Genomic DNA, 17,757 nt, shown 5'->3' on the forward strand with positions numbered 1-17,757 from the left:
CCGCTGGAAAATCTGAAAATTAAAATCTATTTTCCAAAGTAGAAGTCACGTGCTGTGAAAATTCCAATGCTACAGATCGTGATTATACTAAAAGTGCCACCAATAAGTGAACATTTAATGAAACACTTTTGTTTGCGAGTTAGGTTAGCAAAAAAGAAGATTCGTACTAATACACTAACACGTTAGAGTGAATATAACCGATAATGGATATATAAAAAGCTTATTTTCGTTCTATCAATATTTACGCCCTGTATCTTATATTAGTTATAGAAAACACGCGCAGCGAAAAAAATCTTCGTTCGTTCAATTGGTAGCATCTCCTGTGCCTATATATCCGAAGATACGCGACCTACACTGGCTGTATCATTTTAAGCGATTACGGCAATCACCTGCCACATAATTATAAGATTTTGCAGCTGTTTCTTCATCATTGGCCAAGAAAATTCGCCGAGAAGTCGAACACTGAAAGGTTTAGGAAGCATCGAAACAAAACTTACCAAGCGGTAGCAAAGCCGAAAAACATTTTTAAAATTATTTTATATAATGCGACTTTAAGGCGAAACTAATTAAGCAGAATAAAGAGAAAATGAAAAGAAAAAAATGATACACTGAAATCGGAGTTGGTGAATTCCATTGAAATTTGTATAAGTTCACACTGAAGCCACTTCGAATGTTAGTTCCACTTGAACTTTCGTGACTGGAGAGCTCAATTTGCCTTCTGTTAGGCAAATGCATATTAAGTAACAAGGAAGGTAAATCTGACGTTTTTCATGACCTTTACACTTTTGCTGTTCGATAGTAGAGTTTACCTTCTTTTCAATCAATGGAATGAATTGAACTAAAACAGAAACCAAAAGTCAAACTGCAAAAAAGTAAGTTTGAGCGTGAACAAATTTCAAGACTTTTCCTGAAAAAAGAAAATTGTGTTAATAGGGTTCATTTGTATCCGCTGGGAATTCTGAAAACTAAAGACCACTTTTGTCATTCGCATTTAAATTTGAATTGATCTTTCAAAAGAATTCCAAAATGAAATCGCGAAAAACAAAATTTGAGCATGAACAATTTTAAGACGATCTTGAAAAAACACCAGAGAAACCAGCCGACTTGAATAAAAAAGACGTCACTTCTCGTTAAATAACACTTGAACATAACAAAAATTCCACGATTGTGCATATCTGACGTTTTTGACCTCTTACTAAAAAATGAAGAGATTTATACTTATTCTAAATTGATATTACATCAAAAAATAATAATTGAACTGAATCAATAACTTGCAAAGTTATTTGGAAGTTACTTAACTGACATAAACTGCACAGTGATTTATCAATTTAACTAAAACGAAAAGAGAGAGTTGAAGACGTCTTCTATATCTCTTCAAAGCCCCCACACAGTTTGCACCACTTTCAGCTTTATTTATTTACTTTCTTATTCATAAACGCTTTAGAAGACAAGAAACTCTTTGTGAGGAAATTCCATTTTATATACATTTTACAAGTTACAAAAATAAATGGCAATGAAGATACAAATTAGCACCATGTGAAGAAACGAAAAAGTCAGTGAGCTTTAACGAGTTTGACTTTCTTTTTGAACACTGAGACCAAATAACCAGCCTCTTATGTAACAGAAAACTCCCAATTATCAAGATAAATCTCGAGTTTTTAATTGATTCTATTCACGGTAATATTTGACAAGTTGGTATTGTAATTGCATTGTCCGCAACTGCAACAAGTGGAAGGCAACAGTAAAACTTGTGAGACTAGATCAATTTTCATGGACATATATAATTCCATGACATGGCTTCGGCACTATCCCATGATTTCATGATACTTCGACAAGTTGTTTCAGTGTGAGCAAATTCCTTGGAGTCGTGAACTCATTTTCAGCCATGTCTATTAAGGTCTGTCCCATGAAGGAATACAACTGCGTTGCTAGCCTCTGAGCTGCTTGTCTCAAGTTGGTTCCAGAGCCCGCCACTGCACCTGACCCGGAGATGTTGCCGACTAGTTGCCAGAGAACAGGTATGACTTGTCTGATTACCATCTGTGGCTTGCGAGGGTACATGTGCGTGACAAGAGCTACAAAAGAAGTCAAATTTTTCATCTCCTATTGTTAACAACTATAATCAAAACCATATATGTTATCGAAAACATGAGCTGAAATGTGAAGCGCCAATGATATCAAATGAGACTTCTCGGAGCTATTAGCATACAAAATCCGCAACTACGCAAACGTTGATATACTTAAGCTTTAACAAAAAAACGTTGATACGAATTTTCTTCCCGATGGGAGCTTGTTTTAAACGCTGCTTCAAAAAGGTGAAATTAAAATATTTATACGAAAATCAGTTTCATTTTTTTTATCAACGCATGATCTCTTTGACGTCGTGGACAGATTTGTTTAAACAAAATTCGATTGTTTGAAATAGATTAATATATTTTGTGTGCAATGCTCACTGGCTAGTTTGAAGACGATGTCTGGACGGACTCTGCTGTTGCCATATCTGGCTAGGGTGGACAACGGCTGAAGCAGACTCGCCTGGTCTAAACAGGAGGGCAAATGAAAAACATCGAATATAGTCACATCGAATTCTAGTCGGTCAAATATAAACGCGTGAAAATAAACGAACAGGTTTGTTAATAATGCGCCAAATCCCGACCACAATTGACTATTCTTCAACAGACCTCATAGGACCTACTGATAGCTCCTCTATGTCGTGTTTCGAAGGAATCAAAATCAATTTAAATGTAAAAAAAATTAATGTCAGGTCTCAAAATTGTAGCGTTAAAAATAAAAACCCTTTAAATTGTGAGCCAAAGCGTGTTTAGGTGAGGTCCAAGCCTCTTCCTCAATTTGGGTTACCACATTTGTCCTTTGAGAGGTTGGGGAACGGGTAAAAAACACTAAACAATCTATAACTTCGACATTTTGCTCCAAATTTAATTCAAATACGTGCCATACAATTACTCAATTACTGACATGAGCAAACACAGCCAACTAACAGTTGGAAAGAGAAATGAACGCAAGGAAACTGAAAAAAAAAACACTTTGTTCAAAAAACTTCGAATTTCAACGAAAAAAATAGATGCCCTTTAAGCTTTTTGAATTTCTAGAACTCTTTATAATTGGCGCTTTTTTGATAACATGAACCCAACTATTGAAAACTGGATCTATAGGTAAAGTTTTTATTCCGCTGGGAAATCTTAAAAACAAATTCCACTTTCGAAACTAGAAATAGTTCATGTTTTTTGCGCCAATTCCGCGTTCGTATTGGAAATGAATTTCAATTGAATTTAAAAAGTGCATATATACCTAAGTGCATTCATAAAAGCATTAATATTCTAGCCTTTTTCTTGACAAAAAAAACAAAAAGTCACCAAGTATTCTTCACTACGTAAGAGTCTTCACTACGTTCATTACACTTAAAAACCGACAATTTGCCTCTTACAACGCAATGCGGTTCATCTTGAACATTTTTTTTTGAATTGCAACTTTATTTATTTTTTTCTGGTAACATATACAAATAGGGTCATTTTGACTCACCAATATGGTCAATCATGGCATCAATTATGTCCAAACTGAGATTCCTCATTTCCGTTCTATTAGATGCCATGTTCTGAGCCACAGCTGGTACGACCATATTGGCCACAATTGAGAAGTAGTCTCTTAGCAGGGGTACTAGTTTCAACATACTCTGCAGAGCGAGGAGGTTCACTTTGCTGTTGGAGTCATTAAGACGCTGCACGAACACGTCGAAGATCTGAAAAGTAAACAACAGTTATCAGTATCACAGACAAAACCTCTTTCACAGATAACGCACTCTTAGCATCTACCAATCAAAAAATCATCATCAAAATCACTGGGTTGTCGAAAAAATCGTCATCAAAAACTATAAGTTTGTTGAGGCTATAATATTCTTGATAATTAGGATCACGACCCAAAGGCACCTCCTTTGGTACAACTTCAAGGCATCCATTTCGATCGACAAACTTGAAAATTAAGTTATTATAAATTATCCAATATAAATTAACCAATATAAATTAATTTCGAAGGCGTGTGCCAACTAAACGAATTTTAAATCAAAACAAAAAAGGCCGAAAACTGCATATTGACACGTTCCCTTAAAAGCACGCGGACAGTTTGTGGCCAAGAATTTCATCTTGAAAACTAAACACAGTAACATACAGCTGGAAAAGAGTCAATGAATGCAAGAAAAAAGAAAAAAAAACTTTCGATTTTACGAGACAAAAAAAGAAGGCTTAAAGCTCTTTGAATTTCTAGAACAACTTATGATTGATACTTTTGCTGATAAAATTAACCCAACTTGAAAAAACTGCATCTATAGGTAGTTTTTATTCCCGAAAAAAAATAATCGACTGCGTTCATCGACTCTTCAAAAACCTGTATAATTTTCAGTGTTTTAAGAGTTTGTATATCTATTTCCAGAAAGAACTTTCACTTTGGCGTTTAATTGACGTGTAAAAAGATCCGTGCTTGTTGCTTGAGGGTGAGGCAGCATTACCCAGCTCAGGAAAAATTAATGTAATTCTAAAGCAGGGGCACAACAGCCGCTCACAATGAAGAGCTGTTGTGGATACATTGTCTTAACAATATGGGAAGGGAGTTACAAGAGGGGGGGGGGGGGGCGTTACAAGAGTAACACATTTGCCACTAAATAATGAAGGGGGGTTACAAGAGTAACACAATTGCCACAAAACAATGGAGGGGGATTACAAGAGTAACACAATTGCCACAAAAGTAGCCCAATAACTGACGGACCCCGTTTATATTTGAGCCCACCAAGTCCGGTCTATCTCCAGACAACTCCACTAGAGTATGTATCCCTCCCTCCCTCTCCCTGAAGTCATTGGCCTTCAGATTAGCACACAGGGACCTCACACACTCCTTGTCGTCATCGTTCAGTCTCGGACCCCTCGTCTGTTTGGGGGGATGTCTCGCCTCAGGAGCGTTGCTGTTGTTATTGTTGGTCTTTTGAGAGGGGGGAGGGTAGGTTCCATTTTGGATGGGTTCGTTTTCAGCAGCGACCGACTCCAGCCTGGAGTAAAGACAATTTTTGAAATTTACATTGAAACATGGTAAAATCACGGCACCAAGAAGTTGCAAAAAGAAAACATAGCCAACAGACAGTTGGAAAAGAGTCAAGGAACGCAAGTAAACAGAAAAAACACTGACTTGTTTTTTCGAAAAAGTCTAAGCTTTGGAATTTCAAAGAAAGAAAAAATGGATGCCGTTAAAGCTCTTTGAATTTCTAGAACAATTTATGATTGAGTTTTTTTTATAAAATTAACCCAATTTGAGAAAGCTGGATCAAAAAAAAAGAAAATTTCTATTTCGCTTGAGGGGGTAGATTATGGTACTGATAATATATGAATATTAAATTCATTTTCGTAACTAGAAGTCGATCACGTTTTTCGTGACCTTTATACTTTTGCTATTTGATAGTGGAGTTTGCCTTCCTTTAAACAAAAGAGAAGTCCTGAACTTGAAAATAAATCAAAATTCAAGCCGCGAAAAAAAATTTGAGCCTGAAAAAAAAACAATTAAAAATAATCGCGACCATTATAAGAGTCTGAACTACGTTCATCGACTCTCTTCAAAAACCTGTATAATTTTCTATGTTTGTAAAGCAATTTCCGAAAAAAAAATTACTTTGACATTTCATTGACGTTTCAAATGGATCCGCGCTTGTTGCTTGAGGGTGAGGCAGCATTAGCCAGCTCAGGAAAAATTAATGTAATTCTAAATCAAACTTGAGCCTGAACAAATTTTAAGACTTTTTCCTGGAAAAGAAACAAACAAAACATCAAACGTTCGTGACTCTTTAAGCAAAAAGAATATAATTTCTCCAACATAAATAAACACAATCAAAGCATCATACTTTGCAACTTGCACCATTGTTTTCAACGAATGAAATGAATGGATATTTTCGCCACGTTTTTGACATGGACTGAATAAAAGGCTTCAATTTTGACAGACGACTGATTACACCATCTCAATTCAAAAACTCTGTGCTCTTCAACAGAATTTTTTGAAAACAAAACACCTCAGCAATGAGTTATGATTGAAAGGCTACATGGATCCATCAAAACTATTTTTTTTTGTTTCAATCTGGACAGATTGCTTCAAATTGTTTCATCCCTATTGTATGAACGTTTCCGCTGTGTATCCTACAAAAGTAGCAAAAAAAAACATTCGTCCACTTCATGATTGCAACTTTTTTCTCCTATGACTGTATATCCGAACATACATGAACTACTCTAGTTGTACCATTTTAAAAGTATCTCAGCAACTACAGAGCTGATTCAAATTATCCGGACAAAACACAAAAAATTGAAATTTAAAATGCCTTTTTCTGAAATTGTGTTAAATTTCGGTGAAAACGATGAAGTCAAAACTTTCTTAAAAATCTAGCAGAATTGATAAAGAGCAAATTGTTTTGCAAAATTCGGGCCTTAAATTTCACCCCAAAATGGACCATTTGGCGTTTTTAGTCAATCAAGAACAATGCTTAAACTACAGAGTCGATTGCTAAAAACAATGTGTCAAAGTTAGCCTCTTACATAGCTTAACATTTAAGTAAGGTACAATCTTTAAAAAAAAAATTGCGCAAAAAGTTTTAAAATTGTTTTTAAACATAAAAGGGTGTGTTATATAGCAGGGGCGGATTTAGGGGGGGGGGCGGACGCCTCCCCTCAGGGATTCGACGCCCTGCCGACCCAAAGGGTCCCCCTTTGGTACTTTTTAAGAAATCCATTTTTTGCCGACCGACCCTAAAATTTTTCTAAAGGCGCCTTGGGCGCCAATATATACTAACTAAGGGGAGCAGTGGTAAAGTGGTTACGTCTCCGCCTCTCATCGAAAGGTCGGATGTTCGAGGCCCACCATGATCCGTGCTCGTTGCTTGAGGGTGAGGCAACATTACCCAGCCCAGAAAATTAACCAAAAAAATTGCATGTAGTTCTTAAGTAGGGGCACAACAGCTGTTCGCCGTGATGAGCTGTACAGCTCGTATGTTGGTCCCATCCCGCGTGGATAAATGATCTTAACTTTGAGGAGGAGCGATTTTTTGTCAAAATTTTTCAAAAAGTGCCTAAAAACGGATTTTTTTCAAATGTCGTTAAATTTTTCGAAAATTTTTTGAAAATCCGCCCCCCCGCGAAAAAAATCCTAGATCCGCCCCTGTTACATAGTAAAAACGACCTTTTTTGCCTATCAAACAAAAATAAAATGATTCATACAATGTTTTGAATATTATACCCTTCTTAAAGTTTGTTGAGCTATGTAAGAAGGTCACTTTGATATCATTATGTATGTCACTGATCGATTAGGTAGTTGTGATGTAATTTTTGATTGACTCAAAAGCCAAAAAAAAATCTATTTTTGGGAAAAAATTTTGGGACCGAATTTTGCTAAATATGAATTCTGTTAAAGTTCTGAGGAAAATTTGTCTTAATCAATTTGTCCGAGGTCGACCTAATTTATGAAAAAGCATTTTATATTTCAAGTTCTGTGCATTTTGTCAGAATAATCTAAACACAGGGGCGAAGCTACGCTTCGCAAACACTTGCGAGAACACGACTAAAAAGCAGCTATACCAAGTGAAATAAGCAAAAGTAGAAATAAGCATCGAATTAGCAAAAACTCAGTAGGGTTCGAATCTGCGACCTACTGCAATCAAGAGATTCTGAGTCTCACGCACTATCCACTCAGTCATGCAAGCTTAACATCCGACAAACAATAGCCACGAACAAAGCAGCTACATGCAATTCAGCAAAAGTGGCACCAAATACAAATAGACTCAATTTTGCAAGTCATAATTTGGAATATAACAAACTGAAGGCATCGGCACTAACTTTGCATGTAAAAAATCGCAAAACATAAAGCCACATTAGATATAAATTATGCATTTGAAAAAAATGCGAGAAATATTAAGCTAGAAAATTTCTGAAATCGAGTTTTCATTATTGTTATGTTGTTTGAAACAAATATCTTTCTTCGGGTCAATTGATGAATTAAAAATGCATCAACTGTGTTAACTTATTACTATTCTGATGTCAAAGCAAATGCTATGAAAAAGCTGTAAAGGGTGCCCAAAAGTTTGCGACTTAGGTTGAAAAAAAAAAGAATCGTACCAATACACTCGCTTCGTTAGTGTAATCAGCCCTGTATATACAAGTTAATAGTTGTTACAGAAAATAAATGCAGTTTAAATATTAACTTAACTAAACGACAACTCACTTAATTTGGTTTTGACAATGTAGTTTCGATGACGGTCAAAATCATCATATTGAAATTGTGCTTTAAAATTACAAGGCTAGGACATAGAGACGCTAAAATCAAATTCTAGGACACTGAATTTGCTCAAATTCTTTTAGGGCGAAAAAAAATTTTGTTTTCGCTGCATTTGTTTCCACTACGGTATATTTTGAATTAATTTCGTATGCGAAACACTATATACATAAAAATTCATATAATTTACTTGTTGATCAATATTTTTGTAAATGCAGTTCAATTAATATTTGACAGACAGCTAATCTCACCTCACTGAGCCACCACTGAAGGTCCTGTTATTATAACTGGGCTTCCTCGCCAACTTCGCACTCGGCGTCTCATTCGGGTGTTCCCCCGGACCCCCGTTGTTCCTGAGATTGTCCAGCAGTTTCTTCATCGGATGCACATTGGATGGTTGCACACATTTCTGCAGCAGAGTGTCCAGGTACTGGTGATCTTCCTGCATTAGCATCCACAGCATTTTCTTCCCGTAGAACCTAAATCAAATTCATCTAATTTCAGTGAACTTTGATCATGTAGACCTGCATAAATTAATCCATCCATTACATTAAGGCGAAGCACTTCGCAAACCAAGCAAAATGTCAACAGTTGGGCTTTAAACTGCAAAAAAAATAAGTAAATAAGCCTTGAAGAATGGAACTGGAAAAATGAATGCACAACATATATGCAATTAGGGTGTTCTCACATAAAGAGCAAAACGCAAATACTTAACTTAATTCAGAACGGATAAAAAATCGTATCTCTCCATCATCAACTACTTGTGTCTTCAAATTTAGTTTGGAAGCTCATTACTTTGAAGAGGGTTAGGCAACATTTCTCAACACAGAAACGGCAGAAATTGTTGAACTTTTGAATAAAAGAGACTACAAGTTTATTTTTATAACCCGGTTAATTGAGTCTCAAATAGACGGCTTTACAACCAACCTAGCCTCTGGTGCACTATCCAATGCGAAAGCTGCAATAGGAGCTATGGCTTGATTGATGCAGTCTCTTCCCTGTCTTCCAAGGCCTCTAGAGGGATCCAACACTCTCTCCACTATTATACACAGGATGTATGAAGACGTCTTCCTCACCTCTTTGCTCTTGTGTCTGAAATCAGGAAAACGTATTCAAAGTCTGTTGAGAGAAAACTTTTCTAAAAGCTGAAACCCATAATTTAAAAGTTATCACGTTAAAACCCACAATTTCGGCCATCCCGAGAAAAATAGTTTCTTGTTCTGTTTAGCCAGCATCATTTTTCTTCCTTCAGTCGATGCAGGAACATGATAGGGTGGGTGATAACCTACCACCTATAACCTTAGTGAACTATAACCTGCCACCTATTGTAATATATCACCCATCATTATAGTTGCCATGTGGATATTCAATCCAGACCAAAGCATCGATTTATTCGAAAAACAAGCTGCAAATCACAGTTCAATTTTGGTGATGTTTCTTCTCAATATAATATCACTTTACTTACATCAGATAAACCTTGATTTTTATTTAGATCACTTAACAGAGAGAACAGATTTTGTACTTACTGTTAAATAAAAAAAGTTATTTAGAATCAACCATCTAGACCGAACTCAGGTAAACAGCTCAATTTAGCTGCCAATAACCAACCACTCACCAGGTTACCACTCGATCACAAAACTTGGCAACGCTACATACATTTTTCTGATTCTCAGATGAAACCGAACTCATAGTATAAAAAGCATCAACCACAAATATCATCGCATGACATAGCTATCAGACAGCAGTAGTAAATAAATGAAAATTCTGAAAACGATTGAGTTTGAAAAAAAAACTTGCACACTTCGAATATCAGAAAAAACCTGTATCACATAACTGCTCCTAGAAGTTAGAAAAAATTTCAAGATGGTCGCTTTTTTTTTACAAAAAACCAAAGCGGATTCTCCGCCGAAATTGGGAAAATTCGCTTATACAAGGGACAACCCTGAGGCTCATTTTCTTTTGAAATCAACTCTTGGTCCCAGATTTGGCACCGCGGTTTCCTATAAATTCTATAAATAAAAAAAAATCATAGAGTGGACTTTTGCTCTATCCAATAATTTTTCTGCAGAACAAAACACAGCCAAAAGAATGAGAAAAAAGTCAATTAACTCAAAATAAGATTGATTTTTCATTAAAAAACAGCTTGCCTTTTGCCAAGTGAATTTGAACTGAACTTCGAAAGAAATCAGTCAAACCGCAAAAAAAATTAAATTTGAACTTGATCAAATTATAGCCTTTTCTTCTGTAACATCGTTCATTTTCCTGAAAAATAACAAAAGCCACACGACCTCCATAGTGTGCTTAATTTTAGCTCTATTAAGGTTTTAAACAATATTAGTGGCTCTAATTAATGCGCTTGATACCATACAATCTGTTTTTTGCCGCGGTATGCTCGGACAAAAAATTCAACAATATTTTACCAAAACGGCGATTTTTAGATAATGCTTTGGAAAAACAAAAAAAAATTATATATTGATCGACCATATCTGAGATTTATTCGTTGTACCCTAAGTTGCGTTAAAAATACCAGAAAACAAAATTCCACATGATCTTCCTGGTCGGACGAAAACACAATTCTTCTACACTTTTCAGTAGTTAATTTCTTAGTCTGATTGGACCACATAGCGAACAGACACTTGGCAAAGTAAAAAATGAACAAAAAAGCTAAAACAGACTGATTTACTTTCAAGAGTTAGAAAATTTGAACGTAAACGGCCACTTTTAAAACTCCAAGTCGAGCTAAATTTTACGCTTGATTTGCACTTGTTATCGGAGAGCGTGATTTGTCTTCAAATTCTCAAATGAACTAAAATTTCAATTAGACAAGACAAGCTACAAAAAATAGATTTGAGAGTTAAAAGATTTTCCTCGAAAGGACTTAAACTATACGACTTGGATAAATGAAAATCCAACTCGATTATTCTTTGATATTTTTATTAATAATTGGCCAATTGGTGCTGATAAAAAAAACCTAAAAACCAAAACCTTAGTATGATTGGAATCAGGACTAATACGGAGCTAATATTCTACCCCAGTCTATCCTAACGCACGCTGATGTCTTTCTTGACGTTGCGTGGGAAAAAGCCACAACATTCTTACCTGCCAAAATTGGTTGTTGGCTTATAAATTGTCGAATTTAATTATCTTTTCTTTTCCTGCTAATTTAAAGATTGATTCAAGTTTTCAACACATTCGATACAAACATGATACATAGAACTTCAAATACATACTGTGCGTTTGGTGCTAATGCGGCTATGGCCCTGTGTGGAGATGTTTTCTCTGCCATGGTTGTCAATGCCTTCTCCACATCATCTCGGATGAAGCCAGATGACTCACTGGTTTTGGTCAGCAGACAGCCAACTGTCAGTTCAAGGTCCTGAAAACAAAAGGTTAAATTAAAGGACAGAGTAAACTGGTGCCGAGCCGACTCAGCACACAACTTAAGTCGCCGTAAAAGACACCTTCACCACTTTCTTCCACAAATGGACGCTGACTTTGCGTACACTAACAAGAAAACGGCAAAAGCAAAAAAAAGGGAAAGAAAAAGCAAAAAGAAGTCTTAAAAATTAAATATTTATATGCGCCGGACTCGAACAACAGACCTAGAGATTGCGAGGCTTAAGTCCTTCCAACTACGCAATGTGGTCTTGCAGATACTTAAATACTAGTGTCCCAGCTCAAACTGGAGGAAACTGTTTGACTTTGTTTAGGATATGTTCTACTAATGTGGAAGGAAATAACCAAAACAATAGTAGCTTCTCTGGTAAGAAAAGTGATTTCCCACATATAAGGGGGATTCCCAAACACTCGTTCTCTGAATTGAATTCTCGCTGGGTAGTTTTTGAGAAAATCCAAAAACATGGGTCCAACCTTCAACCTTCGAAGGCTATGGAAAGTGGATAAAGTTAGGAATTTGAAAAGGTATTTTTTAGAGAAAAAAAAAGTTTCACAAAAACTGTCAGAATGTCAAAAAAACAAAACAACACCCTTTTTTAAGACCATTAATTATTTCAACAGAAATAAAGGTATAGCCGTTTATGCAGGGAAAATTCCGAAACATCTTCAGAACTTCAAAATTTGGACTCTTTATAACGCTATAAGTTTTTCGGCTAATATTTGGGCAAAACTGATTTTGCAGAGAGATCCCTATGAAATGCTCTATCGAAGTATAAGTCAGCCACCAAATAAACAGTCGAAAATACGCAAGTTATAGCATTTGCGTATAGACAAAAAGCTACAGCTTCGCAAATAAAGCGAGAAGGCAGCAAAAAAACTAGATAGCTTTCAAAACACAAACATAGCCAACAGAGAGTTGGAAAATAATCAATGAACTCAAGCAAACCAGAAAAAAAACATAGCCAACAGAGAGTTGCAAAAGAGCCAATGAACGGAAGTAAACAGAAAAAAAATAATGATAATATTGAATTAATTTTTTGGAAGTCTCAATTTTCAAACTTCAAAAAAATGCTCTTAAAGCGCTTCGAACTTCTAGCAAAAATTATGATTGATAATTTTTTGATTAAATTATCCCAAATTGAGAAACACTGGATCAATAGGTAAACTTTTTATACCGCTAGGAAATCTGAAAATTAAATTCCATTTTCGAAAGTAGAAGTCACGTTTTTCGTGACATTTACACTTATGCTGTTTGATGGCGGAGTTTGCCTTCCTTTTACACAGAAGCTAAGCTGCGCTTCGCAAACACAAGCGAGAAAAAGCTGCTCTATAAAGTGCAAGAAAAACTAGAATTAAGCCTAAAATTTGTGGAAAATCTATTATGAGTCGGATTCGATCCTGTGACCTAGAGACTATACGTCTCATGCACAAACCACTCAGCTACGGACGCTTAATAATTCACAACACTAGCTACAAATAAAGCAGAGAACAGATGCTATGAAATTTCCAATGCTACAGATCGTGATTATAGTAAAAAAAAAGCCACGAAATAAAGGAACACTTTTATTTTCGAGTTAGGTTAGAAAAAAGGTTGGTACTAAAACACTACGCTGCTCGCTAACTTAAGCAACGGAAATGACGGAACTTCAAAAGAAATCAAAATCAAACGGCCCAACAGTAAAATTGATCACAATCATCACAAGACCTAACTTTTCAGCTGGCTTATATACTCTGTGCATTTTGGTTGGTTTATACTTCGGCTGGTTTATTTGGAATCATCGCATACATCAACAGCATAAGTGAACACTTTTAATGAACTTTTATTTGCGACTTAGCTTGGAAAAAGTAGACATTGTGGAATGACACGACGCTTCGATGGTGTGTAATCAGTCGTGAGTTTCACTCAACATACAAAAAATACAATAATTCAAAACAAAACAGGTCATTACTCATGAATTTTCAATTCTAATACAAAACTTAATGCTGCTAGTCTTATCTGTAGTTTAATTCAATAAGTACAACATTTGCTCCTCGCATGCGAGTTGAGAGAGAAAGAGGTAACACGAGAGGGCGAATTGATAAACAACTTATCAAAACCATCTTTCCAGCTTTCGCACAATTACAGGGCCATAAACTGAAACATAACCTCAATTGATGAATCTAAAAAAAAACAAATAAACTCGCCAAATCCATCCTCCTGTCTAGATTTTTGAACAGAGTGCGCATCAACTTAATGGCCTCTTTAGCCACTTGACTCCTCAGATTCTTCACTTCTGCCACCACGGCTAGGTTCACATCGTGCATCTGGGCCCCCAACACTTCGGGGTACTTCTCGGATAGGACAGAGAGAAGGGCTATGCCTTCACACTTAGAACCCCTGCAACATTCAAAACCATGTAAGAGTCTTGTCACTTATTCCGCACAAAATAAACAAACATCGCATCATTTACTAAACTAGCGAGCTGTTCAAACTCTATTTTGAAGACGCATTTAGTTTCATCAATCACCCAATGAGAAAAAATTTCTATTTATTTGTAACTTATCCGGATAACTTGAGCAACATAACAGGTAATTTTCAATTGACCTATTTGAGAAAAATTCTTTTGTATTGATCATGACTTTGACATTTCGTCTAAATTTCGCGCGCGATTAAGGGATGAAGTATACACGTCTAATGATGCCCTTTTTTCCATGATTACCGCACATTCTAGATTGAACATTTTTGTGTATCAAAGTCACTGCTTTCCCAGCTAAATTTTGTTGTTAAAGCTCCGATATTGACAAAAATATCAAACAAATTCACAAAATGGGGTCGTTTTAGTCACGGAAAAATATGCGAGGACGACAAATAATTTATTATACCTGCTACTTAGTTGTATCATTTAGAAATGGTATCACGCGTTATAACTTTTAAACCACTATGCAAATTCACATCATTTCGAATTTTGTGACATTTTGATGCGGAAAACATATGTACTTGGAGACCAGCTTGTTTCTGTCCAGAATGTAATAACAAACACAAAATGAAAATTGAACAAAAACGGTTTCGGTAAGTTATTCGCATGGGTGCTCGCCTTGAGCTCTTTGTCATTTTTGTTCCGACTATTGAAAATGGGGAGGAACTTTTGTCTTCGAGTGGTTTAGTTTTCTCTCTTTTGCTTTGGTTTTTTTTCCAGCGAATTCAGACACGAAAAATAATCGTCGGAATGGGTGTAGTCTATCAGTCATGACTTGTACGACATTGAAAAAATTCTCAAAATACTCTAAGTTGAGAAAAACCAGTTTGAAATTTTCAAATTTTGGTCGATTTTGAACAAAAAAAGCGAAGGACAGGCCTATTATAAATGAAAAACTCGTGAAATTCTTACTCAATACTTAAACCAAGCCATCTTCTGAATAAAAAATTTCATAAAAATATCTGATGTCTTATTTTTTTAGAACTGTTGTTCAATATGCCTATTTTACTATGATTATCAAATATCCCCAAGTTCTATGCTTTCGTTCAGATCCTTTTATCACACATCGCACAAAAAACGACACTAATTTTTGGTTTTTTAAAAATCAGTAACTTTTTTGGTTCTTTGGTATTCTGCGCTAGATGCGGAATATTCTGTGCTACATGTTCTTGTTACTATTATAACTAAAATAAAATTTCTCTTACCAGTCCTGATTTTGGACGAGTGCCATCGCCCTTCTTAGCTCCACGTCAGGGGAACTTCTTAACTGAGGCGTCTGCTGTTGCGATGAAGAGGGGGTTGAGGAGGACGAGGCTGATGACGAGTGGGGTTGGGCAGAGGGGGATGATTTGTTGTTGTTGTTGCTCGGGGCACTAAACAATTTACATTTTTCAGATATGCCATGACTGTCTTTTTAAAGAAACAATCAGCCAAAAAATCAGAAAAAAAAGGATTTTGCTCATCGCCAACTTCCATTAAAATATTTACCAGCTTCGATCTCATTTGTGGGGATGTGAACTTTGTCTGTGCGTTTTAATGCGAAATCACACTATAAATTGCAAAAGCACGATAGAAAAGCCACAAATTCATAAAGGTGAAGCCAATAAACGCGCGATGAGTTAAATCGCGGATTATTTAACAGTACCTGTTAGGCCAATAGTCAGGCCTGAAATTTAAAAAGTAAAAATATATTTGAAAAACAAGAATTCAAAAGTTTTATACGATTTTGTGGGACCTTACAAAGATCTTTTTGCTCCTGAAAAAATAACATGTAAATATCAAAATATCAGAGTTTTTGCAAAAGCGTTTTAGAATTGGAATATTTTCAGCTGAAAAGCTCTATTGATTCGTCAAGGTTCGAAACCTTTTTTCAGCTACATAATTGCAAGATTCTTTCAAACACGTTTCGTTGCTCATTACACCATAGAAAAGATTACAGCAGATTCGCATGCCTCATAACAAATTTGGCACCAAGTCACCTGGGATTAATTTTTTATTTATCTACAGAGGTTATTTACTTGGTTATATAAGATTATAACTTGGTTAAATTTATAAGTTATCAACTAACAAGCTGGACTTGTGTTTTGGACCCTGTTGTGATTGCGTCTGCTGTGGTGGTTGACTGTTATAGCTGGACTGACTGTTGTTGTTGTGTTTGAGCCCTGGAGTGGGGGCGGAGTTGAGAGATGCACGGGTTTCAACTGTGGGATCCACCCATGCTGTAAGAAAAGAAAATACTAACTTAAAAACAGCATGTGTAGTTCTTGTTTTTAAGCACGGGTACAGTTGCCGTTCTCGGATAAGAAATAGTATCTCGAATGTTGGTATTTTCCCTTGTTGATAATTCATCTTACTTAGGATAGGAATTAAGAAATTCCCATGAGATGAACGAGCTATACATCATCGGAAAGCACATCAATAATAAAGAAAACTTGAACTCATTGATGTCTTTCAGTAAAACTTAAAACGTCATTTTTCTGACTTGGCTAAATAGGGTTTAAAATCGATATTATAACTCGAATTACCCAAAGAAATTGAGTGTTTGATCGCCGGAGTGTTTGGATTGTTTTTTGGACATTATTTGATTACCTCAAAGAAAGCGTGCACGGAATCAAAAGTGGTATCATTTTAAAGCATAAATATTGGTCAAGACTCGAATTCGAAAAAAAATCGAAAAACTTGTCCATGTCGTGAAAAACGGGTCTGAATATTTTCAGACTACATAAGACTAAAATTGATGGGTGGCTGAATTTTCCACTTGAGGTTACTTTTGTGATTATTAGCTCTCATTCTTGCAATATGTCAAGTAAACAGTCACACTTTTTAATTTTTTCGATCAACTTGAGATTGTATAAAAATAATTTTAAAAAATGAACGTTTCTTTTCTAAAATGAACCTCTCTTTTCGAAAGGTCGGATGTGTGAGGCCCACCATGATCCGTGCTCGTTGCTTGAAGATGGGGCAACATTACCCAGCCCAGTAAATTAACCAAAAAACATTGCATGTAGTTGTTAAGCAGGGGCACAACAGCGCTTCGCCGTGATGAGCTGTACAGCTCGAATGTTGGTCCTTCCCTCGTGGATAAATGGCGTTAATCTATTTCTTAGCAGTTCTCACCTTCCTCCCTGCTCTTCTGCAGCTTCTGCTGCTGCTCCCTCTTCTTCTTCTCCGCCTTCTCCCTCCTCTGCTTCTCCTTGATGTCCTCTATCTTTCTTCTAGTTGAGTCACTCACTCCGTCTGCCCCACTCTTGCTGTCACTTATCCCCCCACCTGAGGGGGTGCCATTTAGTGTTGCGGTCTGGTGGGTGGAGTCACCCGCACCCATCACTGCCACCGCCGCCAAATTCTCATCATCACCTGAAACGCCAAGTGAAATTAAAACGTAGCATGCTTTGGATGCCAAGTTCAATTAAAATAAAACAATGTCATGACCAGCAGCATGAGAATAAAATTAAGTTGTTCGATCCTCTCTTGCACAAAAACTGAGCATCATTTAAGTACTTACTTTTACATCAAAACTCAATACGTGACCTTGACCTAGGTAATAGAAAAGGACATTGAACCAGATAAAATTTCATTGAGCACTGATTTTAATTGA

The 17,757-nt window shown here is 36.2% G+C and overlaps 1 protein-coding gene across 2 annotated transcripts in view; it reads right to left on the minus strand.

Moving 5' to 3' along the window:
• Positions 1 to 1,211: 1,211 nt before the first annotated feature.
• Positions 1,212 to 17,757, minus strand: part of LOC134853392 (TOG array regulator of axonemal microtubules protein 1-like) — a 50,283-nt gene continuing 33,737 nt past the window's right edge. For both annotated transcript variants that reach the window (XM_063869383.1, XM_063869384.1), the window contains 11 exons: positions 17,277 to 17,516; positions 16,228 to 16,378; positions 15,365 to 15,532; positions 13,888 to 14,080; positions 11,538 to 11,683; positions 9,235 to 9,399; positions 8,559 to 8,786; positions 4,777 to 5,053; positions 3,541 to 3,757; positions 2,454 to 2,540; positions 1,212 to 2,075 (listed from right to left, as the gene is read on the minus strand). In XM_063869383.1, coding sequence (XP_063725453.1) covers positions 1,819 to 2,075; positions 2,454 to 2,540; positions 3,541 to 3,757; positions 4,777 to 5,053; positions 8,559 to 8,786; positions 9,235 to 9,399; positions 11,538 to 11,683; positions 13,888 to 14,080; positions 15,365 to 15,532; positions 16,228 to 16,378; positions 17,277 to 17,516 — 2,129 coding nt within the window. In that variant the 3' untranslated portion in view covers positions 1,212 to 1,818. The remainder of the gene's footprint in view (positions 2,076 to 2,453; positions 2,541 to 3,540; positions 3,758 to 4,776; positions 5,054 to 8,558; positions 8,787 to 9,234; positions 9,400 to 11,537; positions 11,684 to 13,887; positions 14,081 to 15,364; positions 15,533 to 16,227; positions 16,379 to 17,276; positions 17,517 to 17,757) is intronic.

Source organism: Symsagittifera roscoffensis, chromosome 8, assembly GCF_963678635.1.
Source record: "Symsagittifera roscoffensis chromosome 8, txSymRosc1.1, whole genome shotgun sequence".
Taxonomy (NCBI): domain Eukaryota; kingdom Metazoa; phylum Xenacoelomorpha; order Acoela; family Convolutidae; genus Symsagittifera; species Symsagittifera roscoffensis.